Below are 16,674 nucleotides of genomic sequence, written 5' to 3'. Positions count from 1 at the left end.
TTTTTACTAACTATACTTTTAATGCTGCTTATGATTTGTGATTAAGCAATTGCTTAAAATCTAAAATGTTAGCTCCTTGTCCAAAGACTACCAAGTGAACACATTGTAAGAAGATAATTATTTCAATATTGATGTGATTTATCATGTAACTCATATCCAGCATTTTATAGAGGAGTATCCATCAAAAAGCAACTATGAAGCACCTGCAATGTGCCAGGCATTAAAGTCATAGATACAGAGAATGAAACAGGCCCTATTACTTAGGAACTTACATTCATTCTAATTGATTGTGAGAGAATATATACAGTAACCTCTCATAAAATATAAAGAAACAGTGAAGGAAAAAAATGAGATCATAGAAAGCTTTGTGAGACGGTCAACTAAAGCAGGACATCCCAAGACAATTTAGATAAATCTAGAAGAAAGACAATAAAGAAAATTGGAAAAGATCTGTTATTACTTAGACACATTTTTTTTTGTTCATCAGTGACAGTGGAGAGATTATATTTAGCTCAGTTTACAGCATGTTCCCTTAAAAAATAGCAAAAATGTCAGTCACAACAAAGATGGTAAAAGCTGCTGACCCAGACCAGTTGTTCACTGAAAAAAAGTCTATGATGTTGAAGATCCATTATTACTATGTCAGCAACCAGTTTCTTCAGAATCAGGTCCAAAATAGCAGTTCCACTAGTTGTCTACTCTACCTTGTAAAGAATGAAATGATTTTTAAGACAAGTCAGCAATTTATGAGTTGTTCTGCTTTTATAAAATATCTAGCAGATATCCAAGTAGTTGAAGGCCCCCATCTCAAACAGATCATGTTTTCAAACCAGATTTGTGTTACTTCCTCCTGATCAGGTGATCTAGGATATACATTCACAATAAAATTCTTTTCTTTCTTCTTCCATTAATACTTGTCCACATGTCATGCTTCCTTCTTCTCAACCTCCCTACACCTCCAATTGTTAGATTTCCTGACTTGAGTATCTCTTAATATATCAATATTCTTCCTAATTCTCATCATGAGTCTCATCTCACTAAATCACAAGAATAGCTCATGAGGTCAGTTTTTCCTCCTTAACATTAGAATTCTTATTCAATTTATTTATCATTCATGCTTTGTGTATTTGTTTATAAATAGATGATGTCTTGAATTTTACTGCTGCTATTCTTCTGTAATCATAGAACTCAGGACTGAAAGAGACTTTAAACATAATCTAGTCCAGCCTCCTCATTTTACAGATGAGAGGACTGAGACCCTCAAAAGTGTTATGTAGTAGAGCTGGAATTTGAACTGAGCATTGACTACTGCAGATTGCTTCTTTTCTTTTTGATATTTTTCTTTTATCTGCTCCTTTTGAAGGTACTTGGCTTAGAAGATAGATATGAACAGTTTTCTCCTTTTCTCATTCTTTGCTTCAGAGACCTCTTGATCAGATTTATGAGACTCTAGTTAAATATATTTTTTTATCCATTCTCATTAAGGGCCTTCCATCTCTTTCCTAAGTCTATAATAATAATAATAATAATAATAATAATTTTTTATATTTTTTACCATGTGCTAGGCACTTTACAATTGTTATCTCATTAGATTTTCCCAACAAAATAAAAGGAAAGAAAATCCCTGACCTCAAAGAGCTTACTGCCATCAAATGGGAAAGATGATATACAAAAGGAAGCTGAAAATCAAGGGAAAGGGAGAACAAGGGGATGGGAACATGATGGAAGAGTAGGAATAAGTTCAAAAACAGAGTAGCTGGTGGGAAATGAGAAGACTGTGCCATGATCTCTCCTTAAATCAGGGACTGGGAATGTCAGTCCCATGAGCCATAAAAGGCTGGCAAAATCATTTGATCTGTCACTGCCAAGGAAACCACAGGTGGGAATTGAAATTCAGCACATCTAGAGATTTTTTTTAAAAAAATTATTTAAGGCAGTGGGGTTAAGTCCCTTGCCCAAGGTCACACAATTAGGCAATTATTAAGTATCTGAGGTCGCATTTGAACTCAGGTCTTCCTAACCCCAGGGCTGGTGCTCTATCCACTGCACCACCTAACTGCCCCCTGAATCTAGAGATTTTTAGCAGTGAATTAATTAAATATTTGGCCAAATATAGCAGACTAATTTTTAAGGTGATCATTTTGTAGGACCCACAAATGATGCTATAAATATCCAGTTGGTCTTTGGCAGAAAAAAAGTTCCTCACCCCTGCCTTAAATGAAGGTCCTGGAGTCCCTGGTTTTGCCCTCTGTTCTTCAAGTTCTTCTTTCTCTTGGCATATTTATTACATAGTTACTGTAGTCCTTTTTCCTTTCCTTTCCTATTACATTCTTTTGTTTTCCTTCTTCCTGCCTTTTCACATTCTTTCCTTCCTCCATTGACACTATTGAAAACCTACTCCTGGATACTTTCTGTTCTAAGTTTTTATGACTATCCTCTCCTGGTTTTTCTCCCATTTATCTGAGCTCTCTTCACTGTTAGTATATCATCACTATCCTATCATCTTTGTATATGTGTTTTCTTGATGTCTGTCCTGGGTCCTTTTCTCTCAATTCTCTCTCTTGGTGAACATCATGTTTCAACAGCTTTAATTATCTGTATCCAGTCCTCAACTCTCCCCTCAGCCTGTCTCATAGCACCAGCTACTCATTGGATTTTTTTCAAACTATAGAACTCAGTATGTCCAAAATAGAACTCACTATTTTAGTTCCAAACATACCCCATTTCAAAATTTCCCTATATTTGTCAAAGGCATCATCATTCTTTCATTTACCCCCAATTATAACCTTACCTTTATCCTTGACTCACCTTTCCTTTTTCTTCAAAGTCAGCCATTTGTCAGATCTTGCTTTTTCTACCCCTACATTTCTTAGATCTGATCTCTTTTCTCTACTCATGTATCTAACATCTTGAGGCTCTTGTCATCTCTCACCTAGATTATTGTTGTAAGCAATTAATCTGTGTTGCATTGTGTCTCTCACCACTTCAATCCATTCAGTGTGTTGCTGCCAAAGTAATTAAGCAAAAGTCTGATCATGGTACTTCTCTCCCATTTTCAGAAACTCAGGCAGCTTTGGTGAAAGATTATTTCATTCTCTTTAGTTACATTTTTGGTGCCCAAGATGATGTCTGGCATGTAGAAGGCACTTAAATAAATGTTTGTTGATTGTTTGGATTTTCCTTTTGAAATACTTCCTCCTTTTTTTTAAAGGAAGACTATTGTCTCCCTGTTAACTTGAAGAGTAGAGGGGTATTTTTCCGACCCATTCACCTTTTCTAATATGAAGGTCACTGTAATACTCTCCTTCCTCTCTGTTTGTAGAAAGCAAAATCTTAATTTGCCTTTCATTCTTCTTTGATGATTTCCAAGGAAAATTCAGTGAATTGCTTATATTGGTGACTCAGTTATTGTGTAGTCCTTAGCAAAGCTTTATTTACAGTAGAAAGTCTGCCATTTTCTCATGAGAGAATACTGGCTTGCTCAGCTGTCTTTGATTGTCAATTAGCAAGTTCTTAGCAAAATCCCAATGTAAACAGAAAATTCCCATAACTGTTGTCTTTGAAAGGGTCTAAGTACCAGCCATTTTATACCTCTTTTTGGTTCTTCTATTCTCTTCTACACTTGAGATTCTTTGGCTCCCCTTAGAGAATGGATAAGACACTTACCTGTGGGGATGGAAATTCAAGTAAAAAGGCTGGTAGTGCTTGAAAGTGTGAGTGATGAATTTGATCTTCGGATTGTCTGAGTATCTCATATCTATGGACTTGCTTGGTGGGCTGCCCTTAAAAATCAAAATTAAATGAAATGTATAGGTTAGTATGTAATGAGATAAGATTCAAGAGTGTCAGTTTTGGGAAATTTGGTACTTAATTCTGTTAACTAGGACAACTTTGATTTTGGGGTTTTTTTAAAAGGATTTTGCAAGGCAAATGGGGTTTAGTGGCTTGCCCAAGGCCACACAGCTAGGTAATTATTAAATGTCTGAGGCTGGATTTGAACTCAGGTACTCCTGACTCCAGGGTCTGTGCTCTATCCACTTCGCCACCTAGCCGTCCCTAGGACAAGTTTTCTAAGTTTGTTTCCTCTAGGTCTTAGTTTCCTCATCTGTAAAATGAGGGGTTAGACTAGAACTCCAAGGACCTTTCCATTTCTAACAGCCTCTGAATATATTAATTTAGATTCAACTGCAGGTTGTAATAGGGTTCTGAAGCATGACATGAAAGTGATGTTTTATGAACATTTTCCCAAGAATATTACATGACAAACCTAGAATATGAATTATGACCAAGTTTGGCTTTTAATTCTATCCTTTTCAATTCTATTTTAAGGAGCTTGAAATTTGTTTGGATACCAGTATGGAACTAGTGATCGGTTTTTGATAACTTCTTTTAGGAAAATTAACCTGACCTTAGTATTTTGGATAGATGGAAGTTGGGAGATAAATTAAGAGGCTATGTCTGTAATAATGGTGAAAAATAATAAAGTCATAAATCAAGAACATGGTAATAATAAAAAGGTGGACACAGATGCAAGAGATGTTATTAGGCCATCAAATATGGACATAGAGAATAGAGTCAAATATACTTAAACTCTTCAGCATAAGTCCTGGAAAGATAATTTTGTATGAATAGAAATAAGGAATTTAGGAAAAGTAGTTAAGGGAGGGAAAATAATAAATTACGATTGGGACCTTTTGAGTTTAAATGATCAGCAATAAATACTGATGAATACAAATGCAGTCTTTCTTCATTGTAAATGGTTTCTCCTAGTTCGTTTAATCTTTCCCTCTAGTATACCTCTAACACACTCATAAAATGCACAATTGCATATGGTGAGATGAAATGACATTCATTTCTATATCTTATAATCTAATTGTCATCATTGAGGATAGTTGTTTTTACATATAGATTCTTATATACAAATAGAGTATTAAAATATACATATACTCAGGTGTGTTTAGAATTTGTCACATGCTGTGACAGAAGACAAGGCATCTTTATTAAGAGCCTACTATATACTAGGTTCTATGATAAGCACTGGGGATATAAATAAGAAAATGGAGTCCTCAAGGAGCTTATAATCTAATGAGGGAAGACAGTATAAGAAAGAGAGGAAGGAAATGTGTTCCAGTCTTCATTCAGAATTCATCAATTCTCTGGAGGTAGATAGCATTTTTCATCATGAGACCTACTGGAATTGTCTTGGATCATTTGTTGATCATAGACTTCAAGTCTTTTTGTTGTTGTTGCTTTGTTTTTTAGATTTTTTGCAAGGCAAATGGGGTTGAGTGGGTTGCCCAAGGCCACACATCTAGGTAATTATTAAGTGTCTGAGGCTGGATTTGAACTCAGGTCCTCCTGACTCCAGGGCCAGTGCTCTATCCACTGCACCACCTAGCTGCCCCAGAAGTCAAGTCTTTAATAATTTATCATTACAATAATACTACCACTGTGAAAAATTTTCTTCTTCTCGCGCTTATTTCACTTTGCATCAGTTCATTATAAGTCTTACGAGGTTTGCCACAGTATTAACAAGTTTGATCATCACCAGAATTTGCCTTATCATAGGATATGCATTTTTAAAGTAAATTTCTGCATAAATGAGCAATTCAATAAAAATTAAAATCGTTAATATTTATTAAAATGTATATACTTTGAAATCTGCATATATAGGCAATGTGAAATTTAGAAGTTTGTTCTAAAGGCTAGTTTATAAATTGCTTAGAATGAGGAACCCATTTCCTAATAAAGGCAACATTATTAATTATGTTACCAAACTGACCCCTAAATTTTACCCACTTAACTTAAAAGGTGCCTTAACTCCAGTTTTGTAGTATTGATTGTGGTCCTGACCTTCTTGACCCCCTCTGATTTAATGGAAGAGCAACAAAGATAGGGATCCTGGGGCCAGTAGTTTTGGTGATGGAGGGCAACAGTATTCAGGAAGTGTTGGAATACTGTAGAGGTGCTAAGGTAATAGAGGCTCACCCCTTCATAAATTAAAAAGGTCCCTTGTAGGTAAAGGAAATAGCCTTAAAGGTTAAATGTTTAAACTTGATATGTACCTTATAAATACCCATCAAAATAAATTTATTGAGACAAATATAAAAACCCAAAGCTATGGGTTATAGATGAATTGCCAGTATATATCAGGAGTTTCCACATGAGGAATTCCTTATATGAATGAAATCTCAGGTTTTGACCTACAATAAAGTCAATCTTAATTTATTGACTTTTAAGTCAGCCTGTTTGCAATGATAATATAGTTAGAATTTTTTAAATTAATTTTTGTTTTGATGGGGTTTAATCATGCTTTTTTGGAAGCACTATGTGCATAAATTATGAATTTCTGTTACTTAGAATATTTAGAAATATAAGATATTGCTTGTGATTTACAAACTATTGCTTTATAGTTTTACTCTGTGGGAATAGTGACTATTGGGTCTATAAAATCTTACAATAATATTCTGTCTGAATTGATGAGGGTCATGTTTCTCTGAAGAATTTTACCAATATGGCCCTAAAATCATTGATTTATATTACATATGCAAACATTTCATTTCTCAATGCTACTTAAAGACTAGAAAGAGCATAAAACAACTATATATTTCACATACATTCATTCTTAAAATAACCTTGACTCGAGATTTTTCATGTGTCTTTGAGGAAACATGGCAAAAATGTCTTTGTAACTATTTTTATGAGATTGAATAATTTCTTTTTATATTCAGGCAGGTGCAGTAAAGGACTATATTAAAATGATGCTTCAGAATGATTCACTTAAATTTCTAGTTTTTGCTCATCATATAAGCATGCTCCAAGCTTGTACAGAAGCAGCTATAGAAAGCAAGGTATGTTTAGTTTTCATATAAACTACTTTTATATTCTTCTACTGGAGATTGTTTATGAGTAATAGTTCGTTTCAGTTTACCTTATGGCAAAAATTATGGTAAATTGTGATCATTGATGACTAGAAATTTAGTCCCTATTAATTATATTGCTTTTTTATAGTCTTGTGGGGGAAAACCATATGCATACTGATAAGCACAATGCAACTTATATATGCAAAGAAAATATCCCAAAGGGGTTCTTTAGGAAAATTTGAGAATACATAGGAAAGATGACTAGGGCTCAAGCTCTGAAAGGTTTCAAATTGGAAGGACTTTAATTATGGGCTAAATGATAAAATATGTGTATGTGATTCATGGACCAGCCTACAGTTAGAGGCTTATCACCAGGTTAGGTCTGTTAAGGTGAATTGCTAAACTTTAGCTACTCTTCAACCTGCCTACCAGGTTATAAAGGGGTTACAACATGCTTTGTAGAGGGTATTAGCCAATGGACTTGTTTCTTGGCATATAAGGTAGTAGGGACCACTAGAAAGGACCAAAGCTATGTGCCAGTATAATGGCAGATTGAGTATAAAGGAAGAGATGAAAGATAGATGATAGAGTGAGATATATTAAATGCTTACTATATGTCAAATAGTCACTGTGCTGAGCACTGGGAATAAAAATAAAGATAATTCCTTTCCTCAAGGAGTTTACTTGCTAATGGGGAAAGGGGGGTGGGAAGTAGGTACCTACACAGGGGAAATTTGGAGAAGTCCAGAAATTTGGAAGCAGACCTCAAGAGAGGCATAATCATAGCTATCTTGGACTCTTCTCAAATGGAGTTTCCAGAAAGGATCTCACCAGTCAGAGGAGGTGGCAGAGGCATTTTCCAAAGTGAGAAAATTTCTAGTGAATATGGAGAGAGGAGCAGAGAGTCTCAAGTGGATTTGAGAGACAGATGAACATGGATGGTTTAGGAACTTCCTCAGGTAATTCCAAAGAGGAGCTGTCCAATTACAGAAAAGGACAGAGACTTCTCAGGGATGAGAAAGCTAGAGAAATTCAGAGAACCTCAGAGTTGAGAAAGGAATAAGAAATTTACTTGGGAAACCAGCAAAATTTGGCTACTTTTTGGACATGGGAGCTGTGAAACGAAAAGAGCTCAGAATAATTAATGGATTAAATGATTGGATTTGAGAAATAATAAAGAGGGAAGAGTCAAAAAAGATACCAATATTATGAATCTGAATGTTATTGGGAAAATGTTACATTCTTATCAGAAATAGGAAAATTTGGAAGATGGAAAGATTTAAGTTGAAATATCATTTTGGCAAGTTAACTTGAATTATAGAATCAATAAGTAAGTAGAGATGCTCGGCCGGTTGTTTGCTGAATGTATTTATTTGGGATGTCTAAGTCATTCAGTCATCTGAAAAGAAATCATGTAAATATATGTGAGCTATAAACTATTAAGTTATGTTAAGTTTATAAAATATTATAAAAATGTTGATTTCATTATGTAAAGTAGTTTCACAAGAACTTGCCCTGACTTTGTCATTTTCCTTATAAATCTTAGGTTCGTTACATTAGAATAGATGGAAGTGTTCCTTCTTCAGAAAGAATACATCTAGTTAATCAGTTTCAGAAGGATCCTGATACCCGAGTGGCTATCCTAAGCATTCAGGCTGCTGGCCAGGTAAGACAAAATGTGAAAGTATAAACAATAATAACACCATCAAATCCTTGAAAAAAAGGCTCAGAAGAGATCTATATATATGAATTCTGACTCCATCATCTACTAGCAAGTCACTTAATCTTTCTCTTCTTTAATTCTCTCATTTGTAAAATGGAAAATATACCCTTATACAGTATCTAAAATATATTTTGTGAAGATAAATAAGGATATGGATATATCTAAGCATACTGAAAAATCTCAAGAACTATGTTTGGGACAACTAGGTGGCGCAGTGGATAAAACACTGGCCCTCGAGTCAGGAGTACCTGGGTTCAAATCTGGTCTCAGACACTTAATAATTACCTAGCTGTGTGGCCTTGGCCAACCCACTTTAACCCCATTTGCCTTGCAAAAACCTAAAAAAAAAAAACTATACGTTTTAACAATTACTGTTATTATTCATTTTTTATTACTTATTATTTATTAATGTCACCATAAAAAACAAGAAAGTTGGTGTGTTCAAGCATGGGAAGTCACTATGTACATCTTTTGGATTGCGCTTAACAACTGGTAAATTTAATAGAAATTTACACATATGTAGAATCATACATAGGTATGTATATCATTGCATTATGTCTTTAAAGTAGATAAAATATAACATTTATTTATAGTAATTTTGAAGTTGGAAGTGCAATTATGAAATGGTTAGACCAGTTAAAGAATAAAATTCTATTAGTAGGTAGAGGTTGATCTCATAACCCTGTTCTGATGTTGCAAGCATTAGCTATCTCCAAGCAAGATAGCTTTTTATTCACAGCACACAAATCCTGAGAAAAAGGGTCAGTGCAGCTTCAGCCAATATAATTGATTGGAAATTGGGAATGGAGGCTAGCCACAATCCCCCTCCTTTCCTCCAGTGATTAAGAAGTTTTCATTTTTTGAGTCCACCTACAAGATAGTTGTCCAGACTTCTTTGAATTGCAAGCCAGACATCCTTGTTGGTGTCAAAATATTAGGCACATCTTCCATTTTCCATTCTTCTGAGTCAGCAAAATTCCTTTGGACCAGAATAGAACACTGGTTAGCAAGAGAACTGGATTTATAAACTTAATTTGTTGTAGGCCATCTGAATTCTGAACTAAATTCAGAGACAGGGAACCATATCTTAAACTGGTATAGGACAAGATCAATAAAAAGATACAGAATCTTAGGAAAGGATCCTCTTTCCTTTGGGCTCCCATTGAGTCTTTGCCTCAAAAAAACCATATCATAGGGGCGGCTAGGTTGCTCAGTGGATAGAGCACCGGCCCTGGAGTCAGGAGTACCTGAGTTCAAATCCGGCCTCAGACACTTAATAATTACCTAGCCATGTGGCCTTGGGCAAGCCACTTAAACCCCATTGCCTTGCAAAAAAAAAAAACCATATCATAAGAACAGGTTGACTACAATTTTTATGAAAAATAATGTTAAATCTGACAGGTTTTTTTTTACTTTTTTAAATTAAATTTTAAAGATCTGCCATCTTTCACTCTCACATAAAGTCTCATTCTTCACTCTGAACCTTTCACTCTCTATTAGGAGGTGGGTACTGTGTCTCATTAATCCTCAGGAATTTGGATGGTCATTATGCTGATCAGAATTTTAAGTCTTTCAAAGTTGTTTGCTTTTTCAATATTGTTGCCATTTGTAAATTGTTCTTCTGGTACTATTCACTTCACTCTCCATTAGTTCATACAAGTTTCTCTGAAACCATCTTCATCATTTCTTATAATACAATATATAACATTTATTTATCATGATTTGTTTAACCATTTAACCACCAGTTGATGGATAGATACCCTTTTTAGATCCTAATTCTTGGTAACCTTAAGAAGATCTTCAAATATTTTTGTATATATTCAGTTAAAAATTTATTTTGCTTAGGACTAATCTCCTCCAAATCTACAATCCCTTTAATTCTCTGCTCCCTTATCTACTTTCTTTTCCATTTCCCTGTTGGATGAAATGTATTTTTTTACCCATCAGTCTATGTGAATTTTTCCCTCTTTTGGCCAATTCAGGTTTGAACAAGGTTCAATTGCCAGCCACACTTTTTCACCTCTTCTCCCTTGCTTCTGTAGACTTCTTGTTTGTACTCTGATTATGTGAGATTATTTTCCATCATTTTACTATTTCTTCCCCACCTAGTATGTTATTCTTCTACTCTTTTTTTTAAAGTTTTTTACAAGGCAAATGGGGTTAAATGGCTTGCCCAAGGTCACACAGGTAGACAATTATTAAGTGTCTGAGGCTGGATTTGAATTCACATCTTCCTGACTCCAGGACCAGTGCTCTATCCACTGCGCCACCTAGCTGCCCCCACTCTTTTCATTTATTTGTTTGTTTGTTTGTTTATTAGGTTTTTGCAAGGCAAATGGGGTTAAGTGGCTTGCCCAAGGCCACACAGCTAGGTAATTATTAAATGTCTGAGACCGGATTTGAACCCAGGTACTCCTGACTCCAAGGCCGGTGCTTTATCCACTACGCCACCTAGCCGCCCCTACTCTCTTCTTTTAAGACCATCATGGCGAGGCAGCTAGGTGGCACAGTGGATAGAGCGCTGACCCTGGATTCAGGAGGACCTGAGTTCAAATCAGGTCTCAGACACTTAATAATTGCCTACCTGTGTGACCTTGGGTAAGTCACTTAACCCCATTACCTTAAATAAATAAAATTAAACCAAAAAAAGACCATGATTAATAGAACTACCAGAAGAATAGTCCTTAACTTAAGACCTGTATAGACTAAAGCATTGCTAATATGGATTCCTACACCAAAGATTTTCTGGATATGTAGCAACATCCCATTATCATCATTAAAGGAAATAGGAGAGGCAGCATAATAGAGCAGATGGAGAGTTGCCTTCAGTCATAGGAAAACCTAGCTTCAGTTCTCCCTTCTGATCCTTACTACCTAAATGAATCTGAGTGCATTTAACTTCTCAGTACATCAAGCAACTCTAAAATTATATATTGTACAAAAGCAGCAGATTTTCATTAGTAAGACAGTTTCTCACTATGAGCTCCCAGTGAAATCAGAGGTCTGAAATGGATAGGTAGGTAGCAAGTAAAATAGATTCATGTCTATTATTTTTACACACACACACACACACACACACACACACACACACACACACACACACACACACACACACACCCTCCTATGTGATTTATAGATCTTTATATAATGCCATTAAATCTTGATTAGAAATTTTAACTTATTTTATTCGGTAATTTTATGCAATTTATTTTTTATGTTCTAATCATATTTCCATTTGCCTAGAGCAAGTAGTAGTTATATATTTTGACAGGTCAAATAAATTTGCAGACAGTACCAAGTTGAGAGGGATCAGTTCTATGATGCATTATGGAATCAGAATCTGAACAGATTTAGGTGGACTGAAACAGTGAGCCAGATCTAACAAATGAAACTTAATGAAGATAAATGTAAACAAAATTCAGATTTCCATATACAAGAACCATAGCTAAATAATTCTGGGAGTTTTCTTGGACTCAAAACTTAATGTTGGTGCGGCTAGGTGGCACAGTGGATAGAGTACCAGCCCTGGAGTCAGGAGTACCTGAGTTCAAATCTAGCCTCAGACACTTAATAATTACCTAGCCATATGGCCTTGGGCAAATCACTTAACCCCATTGCCTTGCCAAAAAACCCTAAAAAATAAAAAACTTAACATTGAGATTAATAGTGAGATACAGCAACCAAAGAGTCTAATTAATATATAATGTCAGGCTGTGTTAAGACATGATTTGTGCCCCAGACTATGAGAATAATAAATCTCTAGAACTCTAGTACTGGCAGTCCAGAACTAGCTTGCTTCATTCAGAATACCATTATTTTTGGAAGGATGTTGACAAATTGGAAAATATCAAAAGCAAGATAACCAGGTTAGTACAGGGCTTTGGTATCATACCAAACAAGCATTGGTTAAAGAACATAGAGAAGTGTAGTCTAAAAAAAAGAGTATATATATGTCAGGAGAGCTATCTTAAAGGAATGTGGAGGGCTTTTATGTGGAAGAGAGATTAGATGGATTAGATTGGTTGGTTTTAGCCTCAGAGGACAGAATTAGGAATGCTGAGTATGGAGTGTAAAGAAGCTTTTCCAAAGTAGAATCAGTTGCCTTAGAAGGTAATGAATTACTCCTCAATGGAGGTATTCAAGCAGGTAGGGATTTTTTGTAAAGTATTTATAAGATTTGGTGAAGTCTTTGTCATTGATTTTGTAAATTCTGTGTGATATTTAAAATTGATTTCATATAGTCCATATGATGTTTAAAATAAAGTCAAAATTTTAATCTATAAACCTTTCTCTGAAATAATATCATTTGGAAATTGATACTTTTTTGGAGCGTACTGAACAATGTTGATTTCCTTCCAGATGTTTTTTGATATGCTTGTTTCTTAGATGTATTAGAATCATCATTTTTTTGTTTATATTGTTTAGGGTTTAACTTTCACTGCAGCAACTCATGTCATATTTGCTGAGTTATATTGGGATCCAGGACACATAAAGCAAGCAGAGGACCGTGCTCATCGAATTGGACAATGCAGTTCTGTAAATATACACTATCTTATTGCAAATGGAACACTGGACTCTCTGATGTGGGCGATGTTGAACCGTAAGGTAAACCAGCTAAGTTACCAACTTATTTTGTTGTAAATAGTAGCCTTCATGAATATAAAACTTTTTTTTTAATAGTTACTCTTCCAGAAGAGGTGTAAACAAACCAAGATGATTATAACTTAGGTGTGGAGTGAAAAAATGAACTCTAGAGGTATATCACACTGAATTTCTGTGATGCTCATTAGCATGCTATTACCTGTGGTGAAACTTTGGCATGAAGATTTGTCTACACCTGCTCTCCACTGAGATGATTTCAACATCTCAGTAGAGGCTTCTAAAGGGTGATGTTCATTCCTGAGTGTACTTATTCCTCTTTGGAAGGATTCTTCTTTCTTTGTTTTTGATTTGGGGAAGAGAAACCAACCAAATGTTCCTTCCCCAATCTGATCTAGCACACCTATCTGAATATTAGGAATCAGCAGGACCTCGAAGATACAATTATGCATTTGGAGTCAGGCTCCTGCACTTGCTGAATGATGAGGGGCAAGCCACTAAGCTTTTTCTGAGCTGAGGGATGTGTATCTGTAGAGGGATTTCCTAGACCAACAAAGTCAGAGGTCTTTGGGACTGACATCCATGGGTACCAGTCAGTAGACATTGGTTAAGCACTCAGTGTGTCAAACCTTGATCTGTGTAATAGGTAAAACTTGGTGCCTGGAGTCCGGCCTATCTGTAAATTTGTCCTCAGACTCTCAAGGTAAGAACAGCATTAACCCTGGTCAAGACTATTGGGAGGATTAAAGAGATGATGTTTGTAAAGAGTTTAGCACATAAGAGGCACAATCCTTTTCCTTTCCTGGGCAAAAAAATGTCAAAAAAAAATATGGTCCTTTACCTCTAAAACCTCACATTCTAATGAAGAGACAGCATATGGACAACTGTACAAATAAAGTATATCCAGGGTAAAAAAATGCAAGCAGATCTGTATATATCTAATAATTTAAGGAAGAAAATAGTAATAGAGGATCTAGATTTTTTTCATTTTTGGTAATGGGATATGTGATCAAATCTGTATTTTAGGAATAAAAATTTGGAAATACTGGAGGATAGATTGGAAAAAAAAAGGAGAGAAACATAGGTCTGTAAATTTATCAAGAAGTTCTTGAAGTAGTCCAAGCAAGATAATATTGAAAGTCTGAACAAAAACAGAGCTTTCTAAGTAGAGAAGAGAGAATTGATATGGCAGACATCAGGTAGGTAAGAATAACAAGACTTACAACTGATTGATTTTGGGAGTTGACAAAGTGAGAGGAGTTTTGGGTGACTAGAAATTTTAGAAATAGAAATAGGAAAGTTTGGAAGAGGAACAGGTTTTAGGGGAAATGTAATCAATTTCTTATTTGCTATAGCCAATAGAGTGCCACATAAGCCAAAGGAAGAGGTGTCCGGAAAGAGAAAATTTGGTCAAGAGTCTGATAAGCTGCACAGAGGTCAAATAGACTGACTGTGGAGAAGAATATCCTGGATTTAGTAGTAGAGTTCTCTGGTGACTAAAGAAATTAGTTATGGCAATTTTTCAAATATATAGATCTTCCACTGGAATCCTCTTCTGATGGTCTCTTTCATCTTAGCTTAGAGATGACAAATCCTCCTAGGCTGGAAAAGCCTAAGTAAATTGGAAGAAGCTCCTCTGTAGAATGCAGGCTACCACACGATGCAGGTTTGGGGATTCAACTCAAACAGGCCTACTGAGATCTGGAGGCATTCTGAACTGCATTCTGGGAAAAGTGTCTACATTCATGATTTTAGGTTGTTAAAGGTAAAGGTTGCAGACACTCAAAACAACCCAAAATAGAGTAGTTTTTAGATGCCAGTAGAAGAGTATGAGAGTTTTTCTATTCTTTAGAATTGTAAAAATAAAATACTTATAAATAACTGTCATTGCTATCCCTGAGACTTTCTATTTATCAAAAATGGTTATTATTGGGTAGATATTTTAATTATTTTGAATTATAAACATGGAAAGCTCAAAGAAGTCTTTCAGAATGTCCAGAGACTGATTTAAGTGTAAGATAAAGTTAGGGTCTCGACTTTCATAGCTAAAATTAAATGTGAAATTCAAAAATGTATCTGTTTCTCAATCCTGCAGGCCATTGTTACTGGTAGCACATTGAATGGTAGGAAAGAGAAACTGGAGGCAGAAGAAGGTGAAAAAGAAAAGTGGGATTTCCTGAAATTTGCTGAAGTTTGGTCTCCAAATGAAAATTTTGAAGAAATTAAAAATGAAGTTCTGTTCACCCAAGTAAGATTACCTGAACCTTTTAAAAACTTATTCCTTTCCTTCCTTTCCTGTCTTTATTGAGATCACAGTCACTTTGCAATAGTTTTCAAAATGAGATAGCACTTTTCATTATCTCTGTTTATGAAGAAGTTAACCAAGTCACGTCCAACTTTTTGTGACCCCATTTGATATTTTCTTGGCAAAGATACTAAAGTAGTTTTTCACTTTCTTCTCCAGCTCATTTTGCAGATGAGGAAACTAAGGCAAACTTGCCCAGGGTCACAGATCTAGTAAGTGTTTGAGGTCAGATTTGAGCTCAGGAAGATGAATCTTCCTGACTTCAGACCTATCTACTGGGCTACCTGGTTGCTGAAGAGGCTTCACATATTGATAAGAAGCCAACAATACCAGAAATTTTTGTCTATATAGGCAGAGCTAGCTCACTGACTTGTCACAAAAGACAACTCTCAAATATCACTGTCATTTACTTAGATCATTTTTCCAAAACTGTGTTCCATGAAACCCTGTGTTCTTTTGCCAAGAGATAAAGGTTGTTCTGGGATAAAACTTTAAAACTAGCACCACTGTCCCTCTATATTACTTTTTCAGTTTTCTCCAAATTTTTTCCAATTCCCTTTTATTTTAGGAATATTCGGTACCCCATCCTGCCTTCCCCACCCAATTTCAGTCAGTACTCTGACCCTAAAATATCATTGTTGACTCTGATAATTTATTTCAAGCTTAGGTCACAAAAACTATGGAATCTGACTGTTTCCAGAAAGCTAAAAGCATACCCGTTAGATGTAATTATTCTCGGCTTAGAAATATGGTAGTCAAGGAAATGTATAAGAAATAGCTCTGAGTCCCACATGATCATCCCACCAAGTAAATTGTTAGGAAATCATCATAGAAAATCAAGACATAGTAGGAGGCAACAGTGCAGCTGTTTGGTCAAGAATGGAAATTGTAAGCAGGAGATCATCAATTTTCATGTTCAGAAAATCAAGTGAATCATCATTGGGGGGTGGGAGGTTGGACTCTAATATTAAATAATCCAGTTAACTATAAACATTAAGACTGTGCCTATATAATGGCAAAAATACTGTTAGTTCAGTATAAGGGAATAAGAGAATTAAAGCTGTTTGTTTTCATGAAATTAAAAAATTCCTTGTTGATTTTCTCAGTATTTTCTTAGTATTTTTAATAAATATCTGAAGTAGCACCTTGTTTGTCTCACCCACCCTCCTGGCAAACAGCATAGG

At 35.4% G+C, this 16,674-nt stretch overlaps 1 protein-coding gene across 1 annotated transcript in view; it reads left to right on the top strand.

Moving 5' to 3' along the window:
• Nucleotides 1-16,674, top strand: part of ZRANB3 (zinc finger RANBP2-type containing 3) — a 238,159-nt gene that overhangs the window by 159,355 nt on the left and 62,130 nt on the right. The window contains exons 10-13 of the mRNA XM_074212007.1: nucleotides 6,732-6,851; nucleotides 8,410-8,529; nucleotides 13,012-13,191; nucleotides 15,281-15,433. Of these exons, the coding sequence (XP_074068108.1) occupies nucleotides 6,732-6,851; nucleotides 8,410-8,529; nucleotides 13,012-13,191; nucleotides 15,281-15,433 (573 nt within the window). The remainder of the gene's footprint in view (nucleotides 1-6,731; nucleotides 6,852-8,409; nucleotides 8,530-13,011; nucleotides 13,192-15,280; nucleotides 15,434-16,674) is intronic.

This window comes from Macrotis lagotis, chromosome 1 (genome assembly GCF_037893015.1).
Source record: "Macrotis lagotis isolate mMagLag1 chromosome 1, bilby.v1.9.chrom.fasta, whole genome shotgun sequence".
NCBI lineage: Eukaryota > Metazoa > Chordata > Mammalia > Peramelemorphia > Peramelidae > Macrotis > Macrotis lagotis.
This window is presented reverse-complemented; position numbering and strand designations above follow the sequence as displayed.